The 25,050-nt window shown below is 34.6% G+C and overlaps 4 protein-coding genes and 2 long non-coding RNA genes across 12 annotated transcripts; 4 read left to right on the forward strand and 2 right to left on the reverse strand.

Moving 5' to 3' along the window:
- Positions 1-2,033: 2,033 nt before the first annotated feature.
- On the forward strand, positions 2,034-3,110 carry LOC109169709. Its single transcript, XM_019318589.1, has 2 exons — positions 2,034-2,511; positions 2,608-3,110. Exons 1-2 carry the CDS (start codon positions 2,201-2,203, stop codon positions 2,756-2,758), a joined length of 462 nt encoding a protein of 153 aa, XP_019174134.1. The 5' UTR covers positions 2,034-2,200; the 3' UTR covers positions 2,759-3,110.
- A 1,813-nt stretch (positions 3,111-4,923) lies between these two features.
- On the forward strand, positions 4,924-10,345 carry LOC109170332 (tRNA modification GTPase MnmE). The gene is made up of 10 exons (XM_019319408.1): positions 4,924-5,188; positions 5,262-5,575; positions 5,965-6,103; positions 6,351-6,472; positions 6,590-6,793; positions 7,426-7,485; positions 8,184-8,322; positions 8,548-8,666; positions 9,641-9,862; positions 10,038-10,345. The coding sequence occupies exons 1-10, from the start codon at positions 5,041-5,043 to the stop codon at positions 10,230-10,232; spliced, it is 1,662 nt and encodes a 553-aa protein (XP_019174953.1). The 5' UTR covers positions 4,924-5,040; the 3' UTR covers positions 10,233-10,345.
- A 2-nt stretch (positions 10,346-10,347) lies between these two features.
- Positions 10,348-23,465, reverse strand: LOC109170329 (sulfate transporter 1.3-like). Of its 7 annotated transcripts, XM_019319404.1 has the most exons (15): positions 16,931-17,265; positions 16,606-16,703; positions 13,999-14,355; positions 13,845-13,893; positions 13,540-13,747; positions 13,280-13,454; positions 13,118-13,183; positions 12,912-13,025; positions 12,702-12,818; positions 12,466-12,592; positions 11,478-11,764; positions 11,207-11,397; positions 10,958-11,043; positions 10,798-10,874; positions 10,348-10,716 (listed from the first exon to the last, which is right to left on the reverse strand). In XM_019319404.1, exons 3-15 carry the CDS (start codon positions 14,332-14,334, stop codon positions 10,576-10,578), a joined length of 1,974 nt encoding a protein of 657 aa, XP_019174949.1. In that variant the 5' UTR covers positions 14,335-14,355; positions 16,606-16,703; positions 16,931-17,265; the 3' UTR covers positions 10,348-10,575. The 7 variants fall into 7 exon arrangements, with proteins under 7 accessions (XP_019174949.1, XP_019174943.1, XP_019174944.1 ...); XM_019319398.1 differs by having other exon boundaries at positions 13,118-13,454; XM_019319399.1 differs by having other exon boundaries at positions 13,118-13,454; positions 16,862-17,265.
- On the forward strand, positions 12,902-13,958 carry LOC109170333. Its single transcript, XR_002052391.1, has 3 exons — positions 12,902-12,994; positions 13,139-13,214; positions 13,628-13,958. It is a non-coding gene; the product is annotated as an uncharacterized LOC109170333 (long non-coding RNA).
- Positions 16,898-23,788, forward strand: LOC109170334. Its single transcript, XR_002052393.1, has 2 exons — positions 16,898-16,978; positions 23,689-23,788. It is a non-coding gene; the product is annotated as an uncharacterized LOC109170334 (long non-coding RNA).
- LOC109170330 (sulfate transporter 1.2-like) lies at positions 20,044-23,203 on the reverse strand. Its single transcript, XM_019319405.1, has 13 exons — positions 22,871-23,203; positions 22,706-22,754; positions 22,401-22,608; positions 22,137-22,311; positions 21,976-22,041; positions 21,766-21,879; positions 21,577-21,693; positions 21,358-21,484; positions 20,988-21,274; positions 20,720-20,910; positions 20,539-20,624; positions 20,374-20,450; positions 20,044-20,250 (listed from the first exon to the last, which is right to left on the reverse strand). The coding sequence occupies exons 1-13, from the start codon at positions 23,156-23,158 to the stop codon at positions 20,104-20,106; spliced, it is 1,932 nt and encodes a 643-aa protein (XP_019174950.1). The 5' UTR covers positions 23,159-23,203; the 3' UTR covers positions 20,044-20,103.
- Positions 23,789-25,050: the final 1,262 nt, after the last annotated feature.

Consider the following 25,050-nt stretch of genomic DNA (forward strand, 5'->3'; position numbering starts at 1 on the left):
CGTTATTGTTGCTGAAAAGTATGTACGCCACTTTATTACTCTTATTAAACTAAAATAAAGTATTAGCTACAACAAAAAATAATACTTATGCATTTAAATAATTTAGAATTAGATGTCTATAATGCCTTTATTTTAAAAAAAATTATTCATTATAAAAAAATTAAAAATAGATATAATTTAATTAGCTATATTATCTTTATTTTCTACAATTCAAAGATTCATTACCTTCAAATTTATTAATTTATTATATTCACTGCATTGTCCATTGTCTTCTTTTTACATTATCTTGTAATTAAATATCAAAGTTATAATACAAAATACATTATATATATTTATTTATTTACCAAGTATTTTATACAAATATAATAAATATTAATATTTTGTTCAATACTTTCACATGATAACCTACGACACACATCTCACAATGCATGAAACATGTGAGGAAAATTACCACTGCCAAATATCAATTAGAAAATTCAATAAATATTATCTTGCATTTATATATTTTGAATTACCGATTTAAATAAACCAATTCAATATTTATTTACATATGCATGAACATCTCCGATATAATATTGCGTTTATATACTTAGAAATACTTATTTAAAAATAATCATTGGGCATTATCCCATTCAGGCAAAGCGCGTAAAAAAACTAGTATATATATATATATATATATATATATATATATATATATATATATATATATATATATATATATTTGGGCCTTCACACCTTTTAGGCCATCACCGAACACTTGCCAAGCCTGACGGGCAATCCATTCCAAGGCCGACCTCCTAACTCCTAAGCTCTAGTATCACCCCAACACATAGGGTAAATTATACCATGAACCAGAGTCTACATTGCATTGTGGACCTGATGCAGTTAATACATTTTGTACATGTAGTTAACAGTTTATATGACGCATAACATGTTAACCAACATTATCAACATCTTATGTGTCTACAAACATATAATTCTTGAACCATAATTCACAATGCAATGTAAACTTTGGTCCATGATATAACAATTTAACACATAATATTAATTATTATTATTATTATTATTAGTTTTGAATACAATAGTGGCTACAAAAATTAGTAAGTGATCCTTCACGTGAGATGAGGACTTGAGGAGCCTCCTCATTTCGATGTGGGACAAAAGGAGAAGAACCTTGGTGCTCCCCTTTTGTCATTAAAAAAAATAATTAAATTAATATATTAACAATTTAACAATAGACTTTGTTTGGTAAATGGATGTTAGTTGATTGAGTTAATTAGAGGGTATAACTAGTTGATAATATTTGGTAAATTAGTTGTTAATTGATAACTGTTTGGTATAATTTATTTTCTCAAAAACTAATTGAAAAAATTGTTTTGAGAGCTTTTTGAATTCTAGCATTTTAGAGTTACAAAAAAGTTAATTAACCAAATACGTATATTGACGTTTTAACCAAATCAAATAATTAATAGTGGCATTCAAAAAAAAAAATAATTAATAGTGGTTACCAGGACTATGTAATCTAATAGTACTCAGGTTGGACTTTCATTTAGAATGTTGTGAGTTCGAGCCTCAGTAGAGGTCTTATTAAGAAAGTATATGCACAGAAGAATACTACATTCTAATAGAGCTAGGTTAATTATTTTATCAAACACGACCAATAATAAAAACTTATTTATGAATATGAATAGTAAACATTAAAATTATTGTACTCGGCAAGCTATTATCGTCACCCTGACATTTGAACATCTCATATATTTAAATATAAGTTCCATAAGTACATAAATAAACCATTAATTTAATTATTAATTGAAATAATTCATATAGGACTGCCTGTTTATCCATCATTGATTACCTGCTGGAATAATGTTTTTTTACCATTTATAATGTTGGCAAATTAATGTGTTTTATCTCATTGGCATGTTTTACGACATGTCTTCTCCCGGCGATAGTAGAAACAACTGCACCATCGCCCATCACAATCAACGGTCCAGATTCTCTCTCTCCTCTCAACCTCACTCTTTTTCTTCCCAGACTCTCCCCTCTCTCACTCCCCTTCGCTAGTCTTCTCTCTCTCTCTCTCTCACTCTCGAGCTCGATGTCGAGAAATCTCTAATCTCCGCTTTCTCTTCTTCTTCTTTGACTTCTAGCGCCATAGCTACTATACTCGAGATAAGGTGATACAGTGATAGAGAGAGAAATGTTGTTGGGAAAGAGAGCGAGGCAGTCCATGAATAGAACCACAAGCATGACGGAGTTCACGTTGGATCTCGGCATCGAAGAGGCCTCGATGGCGGCGGCATCGGCTAATAATTTCGAGGCGTTTGATCCTCATAACGCCTTCAAGGCCGGAGGCGCGCTCCGGCCGCCGGCCTCCGATGCCGTAACCGTCAGAACCCTGAATCGTCGGAGGTCGGCAGATTTCGCCGCCGAAACAACCGCCCATTTTCTGAGGGCTTGTTCTCTCTGTAAACGCTGCCTGATCCCCGATCGTGATATCTACATGTATAGGTACACATACTCTTTAACACGTCTCTTCATTCGATCGATCGATCCTCTCTCACTCTCTCTGCCATTAATACAAATCTAGTTTTCTCATTATTCCAGAGGAGATAGTGCATTTTGCAGCCTAGAGTGCAGGCAAAAACAGATGTCTCAGGACGAGAGAAAAGAGAAATATCTACTGATGAATTCTAACAAGAAGGAAACCGCAACAACCAGCTCCGCCGCCGCCGAATCCGAAGCCGCCGCCGTGTAGATTAGTAGTGGTATAAAATAGTGGACCGCTACGAATCAAAGACGATAAATATATGCGTACGATGCGTTATGTGGTTCTAACGAGTATTGGAGGTTTTGCAGAAATAAAAGAAAATGTTATTTTCACGTGGATCCAACACCATGTAATATTCATGGCCACATATTTAAATTGTATAATGCGTCCCAGGCCAGCTGATGATGATGTTAATTATTGCTTTAATTTTGAGAATGTATGCATGGATCGGAGTTACTGAAAATGCCTGCCAGATTTTATATATGTCTCGTATGCTAAAATAGTGTGTTTCATATGCCGTCACGTAACATTTTTCATATAATAAAGCCTTAGTTTCTTCTAAGAGTACTTATGTATGGTAGTATGGTAATATCCCTTTGTCTCATTTTGTGTCGGATTCAATTAGTGGTATAAAGTTTTTATGGACAATTGTAGGATTATAATGTTTTATAAAATGAATTTTGTATTACAATTTTCAATTCAAGATCGGATGCCCTTTTCTCATCTCTTAACAACATTAATTATCTCTTTTATAAGTCATCGGGATGGTTATAAGTCACACCGTACACACCCACAATCGTACAACATGTCTTAAATGTACTTTGACTATTCAATTCGTACACGAAAAAAGTCCACGCATAACATAATCTGAACAACTCTGTCATGTTAATTATGCCACAAGCTTCCAACTCCTGCAAAGTGACCTTGGATGTACTCCGACTGCTCAAGTAGCACATCAGAATAACTCACGCTCACATGACACAACTCGAACAATTCTGTATCTTTTATGTCATCGAGATAATTACGACTCAAATCGCACACCTTAGTATCATGAACTTAATTATCCAACTCTTACAAAGTAACTTTGAATTATTCTAACTGTACAAGTCGCACACTGTAAATCCGTAATGACTAATATTTATATTATTACACATTCCCGCGCTACACACGCCACACTAGCTCCTTCAGCCCAGCTATCGTTCTAACTTTTCACTGACCCAATACCCCATTAATATTGAATAAAAATTTTACCATAAAGAATAATTTTATGATTTAAGAAAGGAGATTTAGTTTCTCAAAAAAAAAAAAAAAAAAAAAAGGAGATTGAGTATGTAAAAAAAAAAAAAAAGGAAAAAAAAATCAATCATTCAATAATGGACTTCGTGTGTTTTGGTGCAAGGGTCCCACCAAATGCGTACAATTGTCCCCACTGTTTTCCACCTGGTCCATACATGCCCATTTTATCACACAAGCCAGCTGGTCATCCACACAATTTATTTTCCTTTTTAAATTTAAATTTATTATCCAATCCAAGTAGTACAGAAACATAATTTTTAAATAAAAATGGGTACTCAAAAAAATTGGAGAAACATAAGATATAAATATATGAAAAAATGTACAAATATTACAAATATAAATGTATATTTGTAAATATTTGTTGTTAATTTATTGATTTTTTAGATGGTTTTTTGTACTTTATTTAAAATTAAAAAAATTAGCTCTAAAATATTTTATGGAGTTCTGTAAATTTGTAAGAAAAAAATAATTTTTGTGAAAAATCCTTGAAAGCTTTGTGCATCAAACTTTATTATGCAAGGTTTGGTTTGGTATATATGTTAAAAATAGAAATTGATTTTTTTTTGGTACATCAAAAAGTTAAACTTAACAAAACAAAATAACAATGGACTATTTCATTCTTCCAAAAGGTTGAACCCCAATTTTAGGGGCCCCACACTCCGGCCCGACATAACATAGTGTCTCAACTGAACATGAACCACAGAGGCTAGACCGGTGCTCACCGCGCACAAGGAGCCCCCTGCCCCCCTCACTTTGAGAGGTTGCTCCTACATCATGGTGACTCAACTGAATATGCGCACAAGGAGCCCCCCACTGCCGCTGGTGAGACTCGATTCCTAGTCATTCTTCCAAAGTTTCATCTCTTGACTAGTTGAGCTACCCATGCGGGCACAATGGACTATTTCGTTATCATAGGAGTTTCAGCTCCAAAAGTGTATAGTATAATATAATCAATCTCATAATATTTTCTTATGGATTGTTAAGTGCAATTTTGTCTTATTTACTCATTTATAATGTTTTAAGCGCAATTCTCTATAAAAATCACTAGTTTTGTATAGCGGGAATTAACGACCATTTTATGTGATTTGCGCCTATAGTGCGCACAAAGAAAACAGTGGAGAAACGGCGCAGAGCAAAGTGTGGGGTTTGTGAAATTTGCGCCTAAATCTAAATCTGGATCCACCAACACAACAATGGCTTCGCTTCCCGCGTTCCGCTATCTACTCTTCAGCCACCTCTATCGCCACCCTTTGCTACCCTCAGTTCTCCACAGAAAACTCTCAATCCCGTTTCCCCATTCTCGCTTATCTTCCACTCCCAAACTCCGTGCTATCCCTAGAGGTTACTCCTTTTTTTCTCTTATTCCACTGTATCTTATGCATACTTATGCCCTAAAGATTTAATTTTGTTGCAGATAATTATAATAATCATACTCTGATGCTGAAGACAGATGAGAGGGTGTGGGGGTCTGGAACACTGAACCCTTCTAATCCCCCGTTTACCAATTCAAGCACCATTGCGGCCATTGTCACTTCATTGGCTGGACCGCCGGCTGCCGTTGGGATAGTCCGCCTTTCGGGGCCGTCTGCGGTGTCGATTGTTGGCCGTCTTTTTCGTTCCTTGAAGAAGAAGAAGAGGAGAAAGGACGACCCTTCTGAATGGAGGCCTAAAAGCCATGTTGTGGAGTATGGTGTAGTTTCTGATTCTCGCGGGAATGTGATTGATGAGGTATGGATTTCAAACTATTGTTTTATTTTAACATTTACTCATCACTTTTTACTGTTTTAGTTCATCATTAAATGATTATCTTGCTCAGAAGAAAGTAAAGTTTGAGTTTTTTTTTTTAAATGTTTTTTGCTGATTCTCCTTGGAACTTTGCTCAAACAGTATTCAGATATGGCTTTTGAACATTATCCAACTCTGTGCTGTTTAGTACTAAACTATAGCTTAGCTTTCTTTTTTCAAAAAACATTCACACATTTGAATGTAAAGGGCTTGCTTTTGGCAATTTGAAGCAAATAATTTTTGAATATCTGTTAGTAGTCACAGGTGGTTAGCAATTAGTTGAAGGCAGTATATTTGGCAATGGTTATCATCATGATTTTTGTTTGTCTTAGGTTTTGGTTGTTCCCATGTTAGCTCCAAAATCATACACTCGAGAAGATGTGGTAGAGCTTCAGTGTCATGGAAGTGAAGTATGCTTGAATCGTGTGTTGAGGGCTTGTCTGGAGGCTGGGGCTAGGCTTGCCGAGCCAGGTTAGTTACATCATCCATTTTTTGATAAATTATATTTGTGATTGAACACGAAAAGTTTTAATGAAAGTTACTTTGTGATTTTTGAAATAGACCTAAAGATGCAAATGTTCTTGGCATTGCCATTTATGGACTCTTACACATGTTAAAAGTAGTTAGATGCAATGCATAATGAAACTGTATATTTATGCAAGAATAAATACTCTATAATAAAATAAAATATTAAAAGAATAACTTTTCTTTCTGTCAGGCGAGTTCACTCTTCGTGCATTCTTAAATGGGCGTTTAGACCTCTCTCAGGCTGAGAATGTGGAAAAACTTGTATCAGCTAAGTCAATGGCTGCTGCTGATGCTGCATTGGCAGGACTACAGGTTTTTAGTATTCCATTATGTGCAAGCTGTATACTACTATTTTGGGTTTATTTATATCTTTTTGATGTCCATTTCATGCATGTCATGCCTCTTTGACTAAAATTTTCTCTTGGACAGGGAGGTTTCTCTTCTTTGGTAAAATCTCTAAGAATGCAGTGCATTGAGTTGCTTACTGAGATTGAAGCTCGACTAGATTTCGATGATGAGATGCCGCCCCTGGACTTGAACATAATTATGGAGAAAATATATGGGATGTTGAGAGATGTGGACAGTGCACTGGAAACTGCCAACTATGATAAGCTTCTGCAGTCTGGATTACAGGTCTACATGCATTTAAAAAAACTTACTCATTTATCCCTACACATTTTCCTGGAAAATCATTCATTCTGGATTCTGGACTACACTATTTAATAAACAGCATTGGCGAATCACATAGCAGATGTGGTTTGTTTGAATTTTTTTATTTTTATTTTTTCCCTTCCTGTAAACTCAAAATCGTCTTATATCATTGTTCACATGCTTGATGTGTGGATTAAATTTTGACCGAGTTTGCAAGCATTACATTCTGGAAAATGTTTCTTTGATAGGAGAAACTATGTGCATTTTTCCTTTAAATGTTATAGTGTGTGTTAAAATGCAGAAAAAAACTAACTTTAATGGAATATGGAGAATTATATTATTGCTTGAAGCCTTGAATGCATTAAATACTTTGATATATGAAATGAGATAATTTTATGTTTGTCTACATGTTTATTTGTGCATCCTTAGCATATATTTAAGCAAAATACACATGTAGCACTGAATCAGAATATCTCTAAATACTCCCTAGGTTTTTTTAAACTAAAAGCAATTCCCAAATATAAGTCCCAAGAAAGCTCCCATTTCAAGTTTCCCCCCCTTTATTATTTGCTTTGCTATGCCTTAGATTTGATTAATTTTCATCTTTTATACAGATTGCAATTGTTGGTAGACCAAATGTTGGAAAATCAAGCCTTCTTAATGCATGGAGCAAAGTACGTTTTGACAATTTCATTGAATTCCTTATTTTTTGGACTTGATTATATTGCTATTGAAGATATATTACAATGGACTTGTGTGTATCACTAAAATTATGTAACTTTTAACCCTTTGTTGTACTTCAATTTTGTGGTTGACAAACTACAATATTGAGCTAATTAGCTTTCGTTGGATATTAAGCATTTATGCATTAAAATAACTTCAATGAGGTGTATAGATAGATGCAAAAGTTCAATTCAGTGGGCTTAGCCAAGAAAACCATTCACTGGAGCCTTCTTTTCCTTTTTAGTGGTAAGAGGTGGAAAGTGAATTAAAGCAACACTTTTGAATGGGCTTATAAAAAAGCTTATGGTTTTAAAAACGTTGTTTTGAGCTTTTATTTCTAGCTATTCCATGAACTAATCAATTAGTTGAAAACAGCTTTTCAGAGGCTAATTAAAATGGCAAATCTTCTTTACTCACAAGTTTTCTGCTCATTGTAATTTGTAAAGTTCTTACCATAAAAATGCTTATATTAAGCTGTTTATCGAAACTGAGGCTTAGTCTCAAGTTGGAGTTTAGAATCTTTAGGGGCACAGTATATCTTTACCTATTTGAATAGAAGGTTAACTTGTTCTGTTGGTTGGTGCTTGGATCATTATTAGTCTTAGTGTTAATATCTAATTGTGTTCCTTATATGCCTTTTAGCATGCAGACTGAGAGAGCAATAGTTACGGATATTGCTGGAACCACGAGGGATGTAATAGAAGCTAGTATTTCTGTCTGTGGTATCCCCGTCATCCTTCTTGATACAGCGGGTATAAGAGAAACTGATGATGTAGTGGAGAAAATTGGTATTTCTCTCTTCTTCTTCTTCTTCTTCTTTTTTCCTGCTTCATCTCTTTCAGTTGAAGTTTATTTCAAGTCTATTTTGTTGAAACTTGAAAGTTGCCATTTTATTGTACATAAAATATTTGTTCAAAATAGATTTGGTGAGTGACTCGTGCTAATTAGCTAAATTCATTTACAGCTTTGATTGATTTTGCCATTTATGCTAGTTTGACTTCTTCGGTTCGTAGGTGTGGAGCGATCTGAAAAAGTTGCTGAAAATGCTGATGTAATTATAATGACTGTTAGTGCAACAGAGGGTTGGACTACAGAGGATGCTAGACTTCTTGAAAGAATTCAAAGCAACAAGGTTTCAGAACTGTTCCACCTTTTTTCTTATACTATATTCAGACTTAGTTATATAGTTTCTTGACAGCCAAGTTCAAGAAAAATTCTTTTTATCAGTACTCCAAGTACTAAATCTTTCAAGAAGATAATATTGCATGCTGGTGACTGAGTGCTTTAGAAGTTGTTGCTTCCTCGAATCCAAGAGGAATGCTTTTTTTTTTTTTTGGTTAGACCACAAGGTGTCCTAAGTAGGCCCTAACTATAGGAAACACCTTTAAGCCTGTACCATACTCAGACTAATTCCAATTTGCATCGGGTTGACCCAGTTAATGGGCAAAGTGCTGGCCATATTGGTTTTTCCATACGACAAGGCGTTTTGAACTCCTAACCTCTCTTAAGGGATGAGGGCAATGTTGCAAAAGGCGCTAGGCGCTAGCCGGGCGCCTAGCGCCTAGGTGGCTGAGTAATCCGAGTATATCGTCCCCGCTTTTTCCACTCAGGAATAGGACTTGTTAGACTGTTATAATCCCAAACTAGTTAACTGCATAAGTTAGATGGTTAGTTGAGTACATGGCTAGAGGAATATAGAAGAGGAGTAACTGAGTATGTAAAAAACAAATCACGAGTTGAGCGCCAACTCGGCCGAGTTGGGCGCCTAGTTGGCCAGCCGACTGGAAGCCACTTCAGCCTCGGCCTAGGGGCGCCTAGGCGGCCTCCTAGGCTGATTTTTACAACACTGGATGAGAGTGCACGACCACTCACGCCAACCAAGCTGGTTAGAGGAATGCTTTCTATTAAGATACTTAGACCATATTAGGACCCGGATGATTGAACACTAAATCATTTACTGGCTTACTGCCATAACATCTGAAATTGTTTGCTCATGATTGGATCTGTTGTTCCCCTGGATATGTTAAGGATTGCTTTTGCTTATTACGAGTTGTATTGACTTGCTTTTGAAACAAGCATGACTCTATGATTTCTTCTAATTTGCAGACTGCATCAGGGTCGAGTTCTCCAATAATTCTAGTAGTCAACAAAATAGACTGTGCTCCATTTGCTTCTGAATTGGTCGATGCATGTGGCTTCTCTTTTAACAAGAAGATTTTTACCTGTGCTGTCACTGGTCATGGAATTCAAGATCTGGAGGCAGCAATAGTCGAGATTGTGGGTCTCAACAAGATTCCTGCAGGGGGTCGCAAATGGACTGTCAACCAGGTCAGCTGCCTAAAAGAAAAACTTGTTTGCTTCTGTAACCTAATATCACAATTGACGATATTGCACATATTTCTTAACTTGTTATGTAGTTAAGACTAAATATATCATTTGAGGTTCTATGAATTTGAATTTACATCGAATTTGAATCCAAGTAAATTTTTGTGATAATTATCAGAGGCAGTGTGAGCAACTTATTCGGGCAAAAGATGCATTCACCAGGCTCAAGTCTTCAATAGCAGAGGAGCTGCCCTTTGATTTTTGGACGATTGATCTAAGGGAAGCTGCGCTGGCCCTTGGGCAAATTAGCGGAGATGATATTTCTGAAGAGATATTAACTAACATATTTGGAAAATTCTGCATTGGGAAATAGTTTCTTTTTCTTTCTACTTTTTATCCGGTGTATACTGCCAACATTATACAGACTATTACTCTTGATGAAATTGATTACTTCATAAAATGACAGCAAAGGAAGAAACATTAAGAAATGCTTTAGTCGTGCTCTGTATTTACTTATTTCACCTTTACTCAACCTTATCATATATGGCCACTGTGGCATGATCGGATAAGGGTATCAGTCACTTTCTTAAGGATACCATCAGGCACTACAAAATATAGTAATACAAATGGCCCTTTTCTTCCTGGTCTACATATTCCTTTATGCTATATCTCTCCTTTTCTGTCTTAAACTGCCCTGTTCTGTCTCCTTGCTTCCATTACACATCTGCCAATTTTGGCGAACATGCTAGCACTGCATCTGCTACTGTTAGGTAGATTTTGTCCTCGCCAATGACGTTGGTAAAGTTGGATGCATGAAGCTTGTCAATCACCACTCTTCCCGGGTTTGCCAGAACAAGCTGTTGATGAATAACAACGGTAAGTGGTCACAACAGAATCAAAATCTTAACTTTTTCTCATGTATTTGCACTGATGGTTACCTGAACATTCCTTTTCTGTAGGCTACTGTGCAGCTCTTCCAAGGCGTGGATGCCGCTGGTGTCGATGTCAGTAACAGCTGCAAAGAAGAACATAAATCATGAAAAGAAGAGCCACGACACTAGACGTTTTGACTATCAAAAGTTCATTTCTTCCACTTACGCGACATTTCAAGTATTAGAAACTCAATTCTGGGAAGGGAAGCTGCTTTCAGGTGCTCTTCCTCATCTACCAGCCATCTTAATATTCTGCAAAAAAAGCAAAAAATAAAGAGAAATTTGACACTCACAGTTAACACTTCTCAAGCATGCTTTACACAGAATTCCTGAAAAAAACTATATTATGCCACACTACTAATTTTTTGCTATATTTGCCAGAAAACGTAGGATAAGTAGTTATGTATTAACTTACCTCTCCCTTGTATAGTTGGAGTTTGAAAAATAGATTGCGGAGTCAACCCTAACAATCAATACACCCGGAACCTTAGTTGCTTCAGGGTACTGCTGGGTATTCCTATAGACATTTGTCCTAGGAATCCTACCAAGACTGGCTGTACGAGGCCTCGTCACTTGTAGGAGAATCTTAGCAAAGGATATTGAAACCTATAATTGTGAAAAATGCATCATCAGCATTTGCCATATACTTTTGATACATAAATAGTTGAACTGATGATTGTCCTTACCGCAATTAAAAGACCAATCTCAACAGAGACAAAAACCACGCCTAGAAATGCCCCCATACAAGCAACAAAATCAAATTTATCTATTTTCCAGATCAAGATCGCCGCTTCATAATCTATTAAGCCGATGACTGCAGAGATAATGATGGCAGAAAGGATTGCGTTTGGTGTGTACTTAAAGATGGGGGTTATAAATTCCAAAGTTAGAAATACAACACATGACATGACAATGTTAGAAACTGCTGTGTTGCAACCGGCCATGAAGTTTACTGCTGAGCGAGAAAAGGAACCTGCAAGAAGCAACATGTTACAGTCAGTAGATAGATTAAGATTATTTCTACAACTTCTGGGTATAGCAAAAAACTTGTGTTAGTGATATATTTAGGATTTATATAGTTGCCCGTGAGGATGTAACAACAACTAGCAGGTTATACATATTATGTTTGAAATGTTCTTACATGGGTAGATTTTTAGTAATAAATCCTAGTATAATAGTATCCTACAATAATATATATGTACTACATGTTAGGTGTTAGGGTTAGTACTCCCGGCCCAACCCATCACCTCTGGTCAGGTCAGCCATCAGTGGCTCAAGTATCTACTAGCCCATGAAGATTGACCCAAGGTAATAGATTTCGTTCAAGAAGTTAAATCCCATTTGAAGTTCAAGGAGAAAGTTTCTATTTTACCCTTTTAGCCTTCACCTATACAAGTAGAAAAAGATAAGATAATGGGGATCTTTCTCGAACACTTGCCACCTATACCCAAAATATTCCACCCTCTCCAAGAAACGTAACCCCTCTCTCACTTAACTTCATCATAGCCATGACCATGAAGTTCCATTAATGGCTTCCAATCAGAATCTAATAAAGTACATGTACTATCACAATAACATAGTAGATTCCTGTATTGGTTAAGCCCCTTACGAGTTTTCCTGTTAAAAACATGCCTCTATTAGTCTATCTATGTTTCTAGAGGTTGTTTCGTTCACCTGTTGCCACATAGCAGGAGGTCATTGAGCCAACAATGTTCATGGCTCCTAGTGCCACCATTTCCTTGTTTCCATCCAATTGATAGTCCTTCATGGAAGCAAATGTTCGCCCAATCGCCACAGCTTCCTGAAAGCCACCATGAGAGATGAGGGTATAAGTTCAGGTAAATATCTTTCAGGTACATCTATCTATATATTCCTATAAAACTTTGCATTTTTATGATTAGCGAGCTTACTGTTAATGCAATCATGCCAGCTACAATACCGATCCTCACTCCTTTCAAAACATATTCTCCAGAAAAGTAAATTTCATTCACGGAGGAAGGATTGATTCCTTTTTCAATGTGTCTTACCTGGTTACAGTGGTGATACAATATTAGAAAAACATACCAATTAAAGTGGAAGATGAAAGAACCAAAGATTCAGCAAAAACAAAAATAACTTACAATCTCAACTCCTTTCTTTTCTGCATGTGTAATGTAGACAAAGAACGTAGAGAGAACGACAGATATTAGTGGAGCAATTGCAGGTACCCAAAAGAATTTCTTGTTTTTCTTCCCCTGATATATAGTAATATCTCATTAGACTCCAAAAGATGATGGCATATTTTTACAATATTAACACAGAAGCGAGGTAAATTAAATTTGCTTACAATATACTTTGCTAATAACAGGAAAGCTAAGAAGGAAGCTCCAATGAGAATGGTCTGCCAATTCCACTGCAAGTCAATGGGAAATAAACGCAAATAGGTAAGTGTTTCATCCTCAGGAAAAATGGAGCTAATTGATAACGAGGAAGAGAAAATAATGCATACTCCATGATGGACTGAGCCCCATACAGACTTCATTACAGAGATAATATCAGTTTTCTTAGTAAATTTTTTTATGCCAAGAAAACCTTTTAGCTGCTGGAGGGCTATTGTGATGGCCGCACCACCCATAAAACCAACAACAGCAGCATGAGACAAGAAATCGATTAAAAACCCCAATCTGGCAAACAAGGAAGTCAATTAAGATGTCAGTTTAACCCAAAGCAGCCATGAAAAGAGACAAGTAGAGTAAAAGAAATACGCACCTGAGAATTCCTAGGATTGCTTGTGTGATGCCAGCAAAAAAAGTGGCAGTAAATGCAAGCCTCATGTACTCAGTTTTGTTTTTAACAGGATCAATTTCATTCCGAAGCATAGTTCCCAGCAAGAGAGACACAACAGCAACTGGCCCTATGGCAATATCTCTTGAGCTGCCCATGAATGCGTAAATCAATGGTGGAACAAAGCTGGAGTCTGGCAGAGTTATAACAGTACAGATAGTCAGCACAAGTGCAAAAAAAAAAAAGGATTTTTTTGTAAGTCACCAAAGGAGTTTAGAAACGATGCTTACATAATCCATACTGAGGATCTAAGTTTGCCAGCTTGGAATACCCAATGTCCTTTTAAACCAATAGTGAAGAAGTAACAGTTAGTCATGAATGAACTTTATATACTTGATCAACCATTTTATTCATCTAAATACCACTAGCATGCATTTGTTGTACCTGAGGAATGCAGAGGCTTGCGATGGTGAGACCAGAAATGAGATCTCCTCTGAATTTAGCGAAGCTATAGTGTCTTCCCCATTCAAGAATGGGGAAAACTGCCTGTATGAAAAGCACAAACTTTCGCGACCTTGTCTGATCCTTAAATGAGCGCAAAGGATCATCTGCAAATAGTGTTTCCTTAACCGTGTCCTTGAACTCCTTGAAGAGCTTCACTTTTGGAGGGGCCCCAACCCTGTGAATGTAAGGTACGTTTTCTTCATGTTGTGAAAATGACAAACTTCTTGTCTCCATCTCTCCTGCCTTGACTGCCTCCACTTTACTACGGCCCAGCATAAAAGCTCTCTTTTAACTCACCTGTAATGGAGCCATGCAGATGAAATGTTAGTTATTTTGTCAGGTAATAAACATGCATAGTTAACAGTTTTTTTACTTGTTCACAGGTGTATTAAAAAGATAGAAAACGAGGTTTCTAACAGCAACAGCAATAGCAGCCAACCGTTCAAATAGAATGAATGCCGGAAACTAGATAAGTTGAAAGATTCTGAAAACTTCAAAAGTGTGAGTCTTCTTCAGCATTGGAATGGCTTATGGAGTTCCATCTCTGATCCCTTTATACAATGTAGGAAATTGCAGGTCAAACTTTGCAATCTTGAAGCCAATGAAGGGTGTACATTTTAACAGGTGTTGGGTGTGAACCTAGATCTCTTTCACTATCATATTATTAGCAAATGCAAAAATTACATTTTGTCTGCAATTTGGGCTATCTGCACTGCAGCCATCAATTTAATTAAGTAAAGAATCCATCCACTAGTGATGATCATCCATATTTGAGTCGCACTATTGACCTCAACAATGCATGGGCTTTTAAGTAATTATAACTCCGTATTTAATGTAACTATGGCAACTGAGAATAAAAGACAAGCAAATTGTACTCTAGATCGTTAATAGATGTTCATTTTTTTTTATAAGTTATTCATTTTTTTTATAAGTTATTCATTGGTACTATACTAAAAATGAACGAAAAGCAATGAACTTTTATTATACTAAAAATGAATATGTACACAATTGGAAAAGACAAAAGATTAGGGCATCTTAGTAGCTGGTAAATATCTCAATATTTTAGAAAACATTTTTTCTCAAAAATAAATTACTTTTGAAATTAACAAATGGAAAAAAAAATCATTTTCTAACTCAGCCATGCAAATTCAAAAACATATTAAAATCATCTTTTCAAACTTTCCCTGTAAATGAATTTCGTTTTTCATTTATATAGAAATATACATGAACATTCACTTACCATTGTCACTCATGTGATCTATATACACACTACTCATTTTGAATTTATATATTACTATCAACACCAATAATTGTAACCAATTATATATTACTACAAAAAATTGAATGTTCATTATTTGGATAGTACACATTTTAAACTGAAATTTAAATTTAAATAGCACAAATAAATTAATTTTTAGAAAACTAGAAATGCAGACTGGGAAACATTTTAGCTAAACATGGACATATTATGCATCATCAATGACAACTGATATGATGCAGATCAGAGTACTTTCGATGTTGTCTAAGTAAAGTCTACTAAACAACATTTTTTTGTACTAACTTTTTTGTGAGAGCATGGAAACATTAGTTTATTTTGGGAAAATCAAATTAATCACCTTTCAATATTATAAAACTGCTTTATTATATATTGTTAAAGGTGTTCACTTGTAACATAGAGAATCAGCTTCCTCCAAAATCCAACACTTTTTCCCCATCCATCCAACATTCAACCTAGACAAGTATACTCAGACTGCTCAGTTGGTACTCAAATGACAAATTATACTCTAAGACGCAGAATCGAGTCTTGACAACTGTAGTGTACGAACAACACCCAATATAATGGGCTCCTTATAAGCACCAGACACTGGTCCTCTCACTTAAGAAGTCGCTAAGTCGAAACTAGACCCAAGTGTGAGGACTTGGGGCAAAAGCATTGCCTTTGCACCTTAAGTATCCTCAGTCCAACAAAAGCAACATAAACTAATGATTTCTGTCCAAACATGCATGAACTAGGGAACAAAGATACCAGATACTTGAAAGTTAGTGGATGGTGTCAAAATGTTCCTTTTGAATGTATAGTAACAATAATGTCACAGTAAATATGTAATGACAAGTCCTTTTATGTACCAATAACAATTACATACGATTCTAAATTAACAAGGACCATGCATCATCGATAGTGGGACAGATAAACGCCCACCACACTACATGTAAATTAAAGTGGGAATAAAAACCCTCTGACTAAAGGGGTCCTCCCTCTTAGTTGGCAGGCTAAAATTAAGTTCATTATATTGGCAGCTTTCTCATATCTATCTTCAACAAGATTTCTTCAACTTCCTAAACCAGACATGGAATCACACGTACAGGACAACAACATTGAACTCACAAACACAATTCACTTCCTTATTTAAAACAAATGTATATATATATATGGTGCAATCAATTCAACTTTTACCTGAGTTCTAGCATCATATATCATATCATATCACAATCATAATCATACAGAATATATAAAACCCAATTAAGCTGTAACAGAAATTGTCTCACCTCCATCCCCCAACCCAGATGCCTTTGTTGAACGCCATTGATAGTGGATGACACGTTAGGGCCTAGAAATTCAGTGGGCCCCACACCTCCAACTCTCACTGCAATTTCCATAAATATACACATCAAGCAAAACATGGTACACCAAAAAAAAACACTACATATATTATTAATTAAAGATTAAACAAAAATATAAGGGCAAAAAAGTGAGATTAATTATTCAAAAGAAAAACACTAAAATTTAGGAAAAAGTGACCACCGTGCCTTTTCATTCGCACTCTGGACGGTCCACAGAATAGGGAGAATAAGATTTTAACTAATCCCTTACCCTATCTAGCTAGTTCCGAGAACTAACAAAGAACCAAAGCCTGTCCAGGTTCAATGAATCTAACGTAAGACTTCTTGATCTTCTCTTCTCGGAGCAATGATGATTAAATTGAGTATTAAAAAAAAAAAAAAAAAGATGGCCCAGAGAGGTAAAGATAATGGTGCCTGCCTGCCTTTTGTTTCTTTTGGTTTTTTCTTTTCCCTCTTTTGGGATTCTCTGTGTGCAGTGCAGAACTCAGAAGTGACGATAAACGTAACCAGTGACTCAATGCAGAGAGAATGGAATTGAAAGAAGAAAATTCTTAAATTTTATTTATATATATGCCTCCCATTTTCAACCTTAGATATTAAATATATGTATGAGAGATTATAGTCAGAAGATAAGACTTTTATGGAGTACTAATTAAGATAATTAATAGTGGTGGCTGGCGATTTGGTTTGGGCCAAGAAAGTCGTCGAGTCGATTTTTTCCAAAAAAGAAAAAAGAAAGAAAAGAAAAGTCAGACGACAACTCCTGCCAAGTTTTATGGGACCCGCGACATTAACGTTGGCACGGCTGAGGTTGGAAAGTTGAAAGGGATGTATGAGGATGAGAAGGCGTCCACTTTCATTATCAGGTCTAAACTGAAAATTGGGTAAATCTGGAAAGATACTCCTTTTTTCCACACCACACTGTGCATATTTCACGCTCCAAACCTTTCTACCATTCAACCATTTATTTAAATGGCAAAAAAAAGAGAAAATAATATTCCCTCAATCATATTTAATGCGCCTAATTCAGTTAATTTAAATGAAGTTTTTTTTTTTTTTTTTTTTTTTTTTTTTTTTTTTTTTTAAATCCTATTGACTGTATTACATTGTAGTATTTGTTCGTATATTTTTTCTCAATCTATTGAAGTATAAAGAGTCAATACCGCCCTAACTGAAACTCGAACCCATGACCTCTCATGTCACTTGACTATAAAGTCATTGAGATTTAAATAAAGTATTTATAATTTTTTATTTCATAATATTAAATTTAAAATTAATATATATATATATATATATATATTTAGAAACTACATCAAAAAATACTATTAAACACAGAAAATTAAATTTAAAAATAAAAAAATACTAAAAAATAAACAACGAAAAAAAAGCTGCTTTGACATATCCTAATTTTGTTTATAAGAGAGAGAGGATCGGAGTTATAAAAATTATGATTTACAAAAAAAATTATGCGATGTATCTATATATCATAAAATTATTAATTTAGCTCATATATTATATAAATATATATTATTTTAAAACACACACACACAAAAGAACCCCTATGTCCAGTGCACGTCTGTTTCTTCATCACACCATCTCACTGTTAAATAAAACACCATCAACAATTAGGGAGTGTGCTCACGGACTCGGCTAACTAGGTGGTGTGCACCGGATTCAAAAAAAAAAAAAAAAAAAAAAAAAATATATATATATATATATATATATATATATATATATATATATATATATATATATATATTAAAAATAATTAATAGCTTAATTATTGGTGCAATCTTTGACCCCAATCTGTGTTGAAATTTCCACACACAATAATGTTACGTGAGAAAAGACCAAATAGAGGAAAAGGACCGTTACAGTAGTGATATGGAATATAATAATATATATTTGTACTAGCATATACTGTCCACATGTGAAAATATTATGTAGTCCTATTTTCTAATCTAAGTTGTTCCTTTCACACTCAAAATTGTGATTTAAACATTTGTAATGAGCCTCACATAAAAAAATAGCTTATGAGTGTATGTCATACTAAAAATTAAAATTGAGAGAGTAAGAATTAAAAATACATGTAGTAGAGCTTCTTATTTAATATTAAATTAACAATCACTATTAATTTAATACTTGTTCAAACTTCAAATGTAACGACTCTTTATTTTAAGATGGAGTTGATTGTAATTTAATTAATAAGTTAATTACGTACTCTAAAGAACATGAGACATTTATCAAAAGTACGTAATAGTAATTCATCAAATCATAAAAAAGGTACTTGGTTCATCATCATTATATTATGGCCTATTTGGTAAATGACTGTTAGTTGATTTGAGTTAATTAAATGGTATAACTAGTTTATAACATTAGCTGATTGTAGAAATGTGTTTGGTAAATTAGCTATTAACTGATATATAATTGTTTGGTATAATTTCTTTTCTTAGAAAGCTAATTGAAATTTAGCATTTTGGAGTTACAAAAAGCTAATTAACTAAACACTTATATTAATTTTTTAACAAAGTCAAACAAATAAAAAAAAAAAGAAGCCAAAATTGACCTATAAGCTACCTATTTGACCTATATGTTTTCTTCATATATTCTCTAGTCACTTGCAAGTTATGCGATAAATTTCAGTGAGATTTCATTATATTTGTCATCAAAAAGACTAAAGTAATAACAAATTATTACACACTATATATCATCATTTGTAAATAAATAAAATTCCTTTTAATTTAATTTGGCATGATTTATTTTAGAAAAAAAATTAATTTTTTAGTCATTGCATTTAGTCAATTTTATCTTGTTACTTATTAAATTTTATTTGCTTGTCACAATTTTCTATTTACAATTTTATCATTCCTCCTTAAAAAAAAGAAAAAGAAAAAAAGAAGTACTCCGTAATATATAATTTCATGTAAGTTTCTTTAATTTGCCCAAACACATGTAAATATGTAATTTATATTTCTCCGTCATAAATTTTTGAAATTGAATAATAAAAATCATGTTAACGTACACTTTATAAACAGTAAAATAGTAGAAATTAAAACGAAGGACAAATTGAATAAAAATAAATTATGTAACGTGACAAAATTTTAAAACATGGCAAGAAAAATAAACTTTTCTGTTTATTGAATTTACTCTGAATTTGAATCCAAGTAAATTTCCGAGAATTATCAGCGACACATTATTCTGGCGAAATTAAAGATGCATTCACCAGGTTCAAGTCTTCAATAGAAGAGGAGCAAATTAGCGGGATATGATATTGGTGAAGAGATATTATTTGGAAAATTGTGCATTGGTTGTTTTTGTTTCTACTTTTTATCCGTCCGGTACAACATTATACAGACTATAGTCTTGATGAAATTGGTTACTTCATACATTAAAGGGTATGTATCAGTTACTTTGTCCGATCCATTACACATTATTATCTGCCAATTTTGGCGTACATGCTTGCACTGCATCTGCTACTCTTAAGAAGATTTTGTCCTCCCCAATCAGGTTGTTAAAGTTGGATAAATGAAGCTTGTCAATCACCACTCTTCCCGGGTTTGCCAGAACAAGCTGTTATATATATATATATATATATATATATATATGTTCATATTAGAATATATAACTAACTCGATCAATCGATCTGTATTGTAAACATTTCTGTTTGCACTGATATGATGCATGCTTGGTTACCTGAACATTCTTTTTCTGTAGGCTACTGAGCAGCTCTTCCAAGGCGTGGATGCCGCTGGTGTCGATGTCAGTAACAGCTGCAAATTAAACAATAAATCATGAAAAGAAGATCAGATTGGATACTATATATCAAAATAAACTTCATTTCGATCTTCTTCCACTTACGCGACATCTCAAGTATTAGAAACTCAATTCTGGGAAGGGAAGCTGCTTTCAGGTGCTCTTCCTCATCTTCATGCCATCTTAATATTCTGCATAAAATAAACACAAATTTCACTTCTCAACCATACATATATTATAATTTTTTGGCAGAAAACATATATATATATGATAAGTACGTAGTTACCTCTCCCTTGTATAGTTGGAGTTTGAAAAATAGATTGCAGAGTCAACCCTAACAATCAATATACCCGGAACCGTAGTTGCTTCTGGGTATTGCTGGATATTCCTATACACATTTGTCTTAGGAATCCTACCAAGACTGGCTGTACGAGGCCGAGTCACTTGTAGGAGAATCTTAGCCAAGGATATTGTAACCTATATCATCATATAGTTAGCTTGTTTTGATGCATATATAAATAAATAAATAGTACAGTAGTTGAAGTGGTCCTTACCGCGATTAAAAGACCAATCTCAACACTTTCAAAAACCACACCTAGAAATGCCCCCATACAAGCAACAAAATCAAATTTGTCTATTTTCCAAATCAAGATGGCTGCTTCGTAATCTATTAAGCCGATGACTGCAGACATAATGATGGCAGACAGGATTGCGTTTGGCGTGTACTTAAAGATGGGGGTTAAGAATAACAACGTTAGACATACAACACTGGACATCACCATGTTAGAAACTGCTGTGTTGCAACCGGCCATGTAGTTTACTGCTGACCGAGAAAACGAACCTGCAACCAGTCACTAGTTAGATTAAGATTATTTCTCTAATTTTATTTTCTCTCTAATTTCTCTAATTTTATTTTTCGTTCACCTGTTGCCACATAGCAGGAGGTCATTGAGCCAACAATGTTCATGGCTCCTAGTGCCACCATTTCCTTGTTTCCATCCACTTGATAGCCCCTCATGGAAGCAAATGTTCGCCCAATCGCCACAGCTTCCTGAAAGCCACCATGAGAGATAGATGAGGGTCTAAAATATCTTTCAGGTCTAAAACTAGTTTGCATTTTTATGATTAGAGAGCTGAGCTTACTGTTAATCCAATCATGCCAGCTACAAGACCGATCTTCACTCCTTTCAAAACATATTCTCCAGTAAAGTAAATTTGATTCACGGAGGAAGGATTGATTCCTTTTTTAATGTGGTTTACCTGGTGATGATACAATATTAGAAAAACATAGCAATTAAAGTGGAATTATATTAGAAGCAAAAAATAACTTACAATCGCAACTCCTTTCTTGTCTGCATGTGTAATGTAGACAAAGAGCGTAGAGAGAACGACAGATATTAGTGGAGCAATTGCAGGTACCCAAAAGAGTCTCTTGTTTTTCTTCCCCTGATATATATATATATAGTAATATCTCATTAGACCCCAGAAAATCGCATAGTTTTACAATGTTAACACATGCAGAAGCGTGCTGAATTTGCTTACAATATACTTTGCTAATAACAGGAAAACTAGGAAGGAAGCTCCAATCACAATGGTCTGCCAATTCCACTGCAATGGGAAATATAATAAACGCAAATAGGTAAGTGTGTGTTTGATCATAGGAAAAATATAATGGAGCTGAGGAAGAGATCGAAAATGCATACTCCATGACGGACTTCACCCCATACAGACTTCATTACAGAGACAATATCAGTTTTCTTAGTAAAATGTTTTATGCCAAGAAAACCTTTTAGCTGCTGGAGGGCTATTGTGATGGCGGCGCCACCCACAAAACCAACAATAGCAGCATGAGACAAGAAATCGATCAAAAATCCCAATCTGGAAGGAAGTCAGTCAATTAAGATCAGATCGAAGTCAGTAATATTATATTGTTTAACCCAACCAAGTTTCGAGTGCTAATAATTCACCTGAGAATCCCAAGGAGTGCTTGTGTGATGCCAGCAAAAAAAGTGGCAGTAAATGCAAGACTCATGTACTCAGTTTTGTTCTTAACAGGATCAATTTCACTCCGAAGCATAGTTCCCAGCAAGAGAGACACAACCGCAACTGGCCCTATGGCAATCTCTCTTGAGCTGCCCATTGATGCGTAAACCAGTGGTGCAACAAAGCTCGTGTCTGGATGCATATATTATATGCCACACTTATGTTACTTATAACACGTACTACAGATATTTAAAAAAAAAAAAAAAAAAGATGCATAATATATGCTTACATAATGCATGCTGAGGTTCTACGTTTGCCAGCTTGGAATACCCAATGTCCTTTAATTTGTGAACAAGTAACAATATAATTAGGGTTTTTAAAAAAAAACACAATATAATTAGTCAGCTAGCATAGCATGCATGCATGCATGCATTTGTTGTACGTACGTACGTACCTGAGGAATGCAGAGGCTTGCGATGGTGAAACCAGAAATGACATCTCCTTTGAACTTAGCAAAGGTATAGTGTCTTCCCCATTCAAGAATGGGGAAAATCGCCTGCATGAAAATGACAAACTTTCTCGGCCCTGACTGATGCTTAAATGAGCGCAAAGGATCATCTGCAAATAGCGTTTCCTTAACCGTGTCCTTGAACTCCTCGAACGGGTCCACTTTTGGAGGGGCCCCAACCCTGTGAATGTATGGTGTGGTTTCATCATCTTGTGAATCCATCGTTCCTGTCATCACTGCCTCCCCTTTTTATACCTTAGCTTCTTCAATTCTTTGCTACTATACTAAAAAATCAACCTTTTTTTTTTTTAAAACAAACTTTAGTATATTAAAAATGAATTATGCTTCGAAATAATAAGCACAAATCATCTCATTTAATGTGCAATGAATTCAAGTTTCACCTGAGTTGTAGCATCATATCATATCACAATCATAATCATAGAGAATAAGAGCCAATTAAGCTAACAGAAATTGTCTCACCTCCATCCCCCACCCCAGATGCCTTTCTTGAACGCCATTAATAGTGGATGATACGTTAAGGCATACAAATTCAGTGGGGCCCACACTCCCAAATCTCACTGCACAGAATTTTACCCATATAAATATACACATCAAGCAAAACTTGGTACACCAATATATATATATATATATATATATATATATATATATATATATATATATATATATAGCCACTGTTCAAGTGTGTTCCCTTACCCTAGCCTAAGCTACCTCCAAGAGCTAACAAAGAACCAAAACCTGCCCAGGTTCAATGAATCTAACGTAAGACTTTGCAGCACTGTAATCGAACTGTGCTTCTTGATCTTCTCGGATCAATGGTGGTTAAATTGAATATTAAAAAAAAAAAACGGTGGCCCAGAGAGGTAAAGATGCTGCCTGACTGCCTTTTTTTTTTTTTTTTTTTTTTAATTGTTTCTTTTCGTTTTTTTTTCCCCTCTTTTGGGATTCTCTGTGTGCACCAGAATTGAAGCACTGCAGAACTCAAAAGTCACGAGTGACTCAATGCAGATAGAATGGAAAGAAGAAAATTCTTAAATTTTATTTAATTTTTTTTTTTTTTGGAAAAATATTAAATTTTATTTTTATGCAATGCCTCCCATTTTCAACCTTAAATATTATATATTGCTTTTTATGAGAGATTATAGTGAGAAGAAAAGACTTTTACGGAGTACTCATTAAGATATTGGTGGCTGGAATTTGGTTTGGGCCAAGAAAGTCGTCGATGCAATTGAATTTAGAAAAAGTCAGACGACTACTCCTGCCAAGGGATAGTTATGCCATGGATATTATGTACACCATTTTTGAACTCTATATTACAATATTAGAACTGAACAACCAATAATTTTTTTTTAGAAAAGAAATTATTAAAAACAACTCAGCGAGTAAATATTCAGTTTTGTAATTGTGAATATAGAATTTTAAAATTGTGAATACAGAGTTCTAAAATGGTGAATATAGAATTCAAAAATTGTGAATGTATAGAGATGCAATTAAATATTGAGTTCTGTAATTTTGTACATTGCATCTAATTATATGCAAAATGAAATAGGGAAAAAAAATTTCCATCCAAGTGTGAATGCAAATGAGATTAGGAATATGAATGCATTTATTGATAAAGTTTTATATTTAATATAATATAATTTGTGTATATACTCATTTAAAACTCGATTATAATTAATTTGACTCTACATATATAAAAAGGATAAATTAGATATAAAATAAACATAATTCTTACATAAATAATCTTTTTCAAATGAATAAGTTTTTGGTGCAGATTTTCAACAAATATTTTTTGATAACTAATATTATATTAAAAAAATGAGTTAATACCCAAAATAGTCCCTCGACTATGTCGTAATTACCAATTTGGTCCTTGACTATCATTCTTACCCAATTAAGTCATCAACTATACAATTTTTACCCAATTTAGTCCTTTGTCAATTTGACTGTTTGTTGACTGTCAAAAGTGGAAATAAAGTTGTAATTTTACAAGTTTTCTCCTTCCTCCGCATTTAGCAGCGCTAAACCATGTAGCAATAAGCTCCGGTTGGGTTCTAAACCTGTCAGTATCGAAGTAGTGGTTGTACATCGGATAGCCCATGAATTTG

This window comes from Ipomoea nil, unplaced genomic scaffold (genome assembly GCF_001879475.1).
Source record: "Ipomoea nil cultivar Tokyo-kokei standard unplaced genomic scaffold, Asagao_1.1 scaffold3321, whole genome shotgun sequence".
Lineage (NCBI taxonomy): Eukaryota > Viridiplantae > Streptophyta > Magnoliopsida > Solanales > Convolvulaceae > Ipomoea > Ipomoea nil.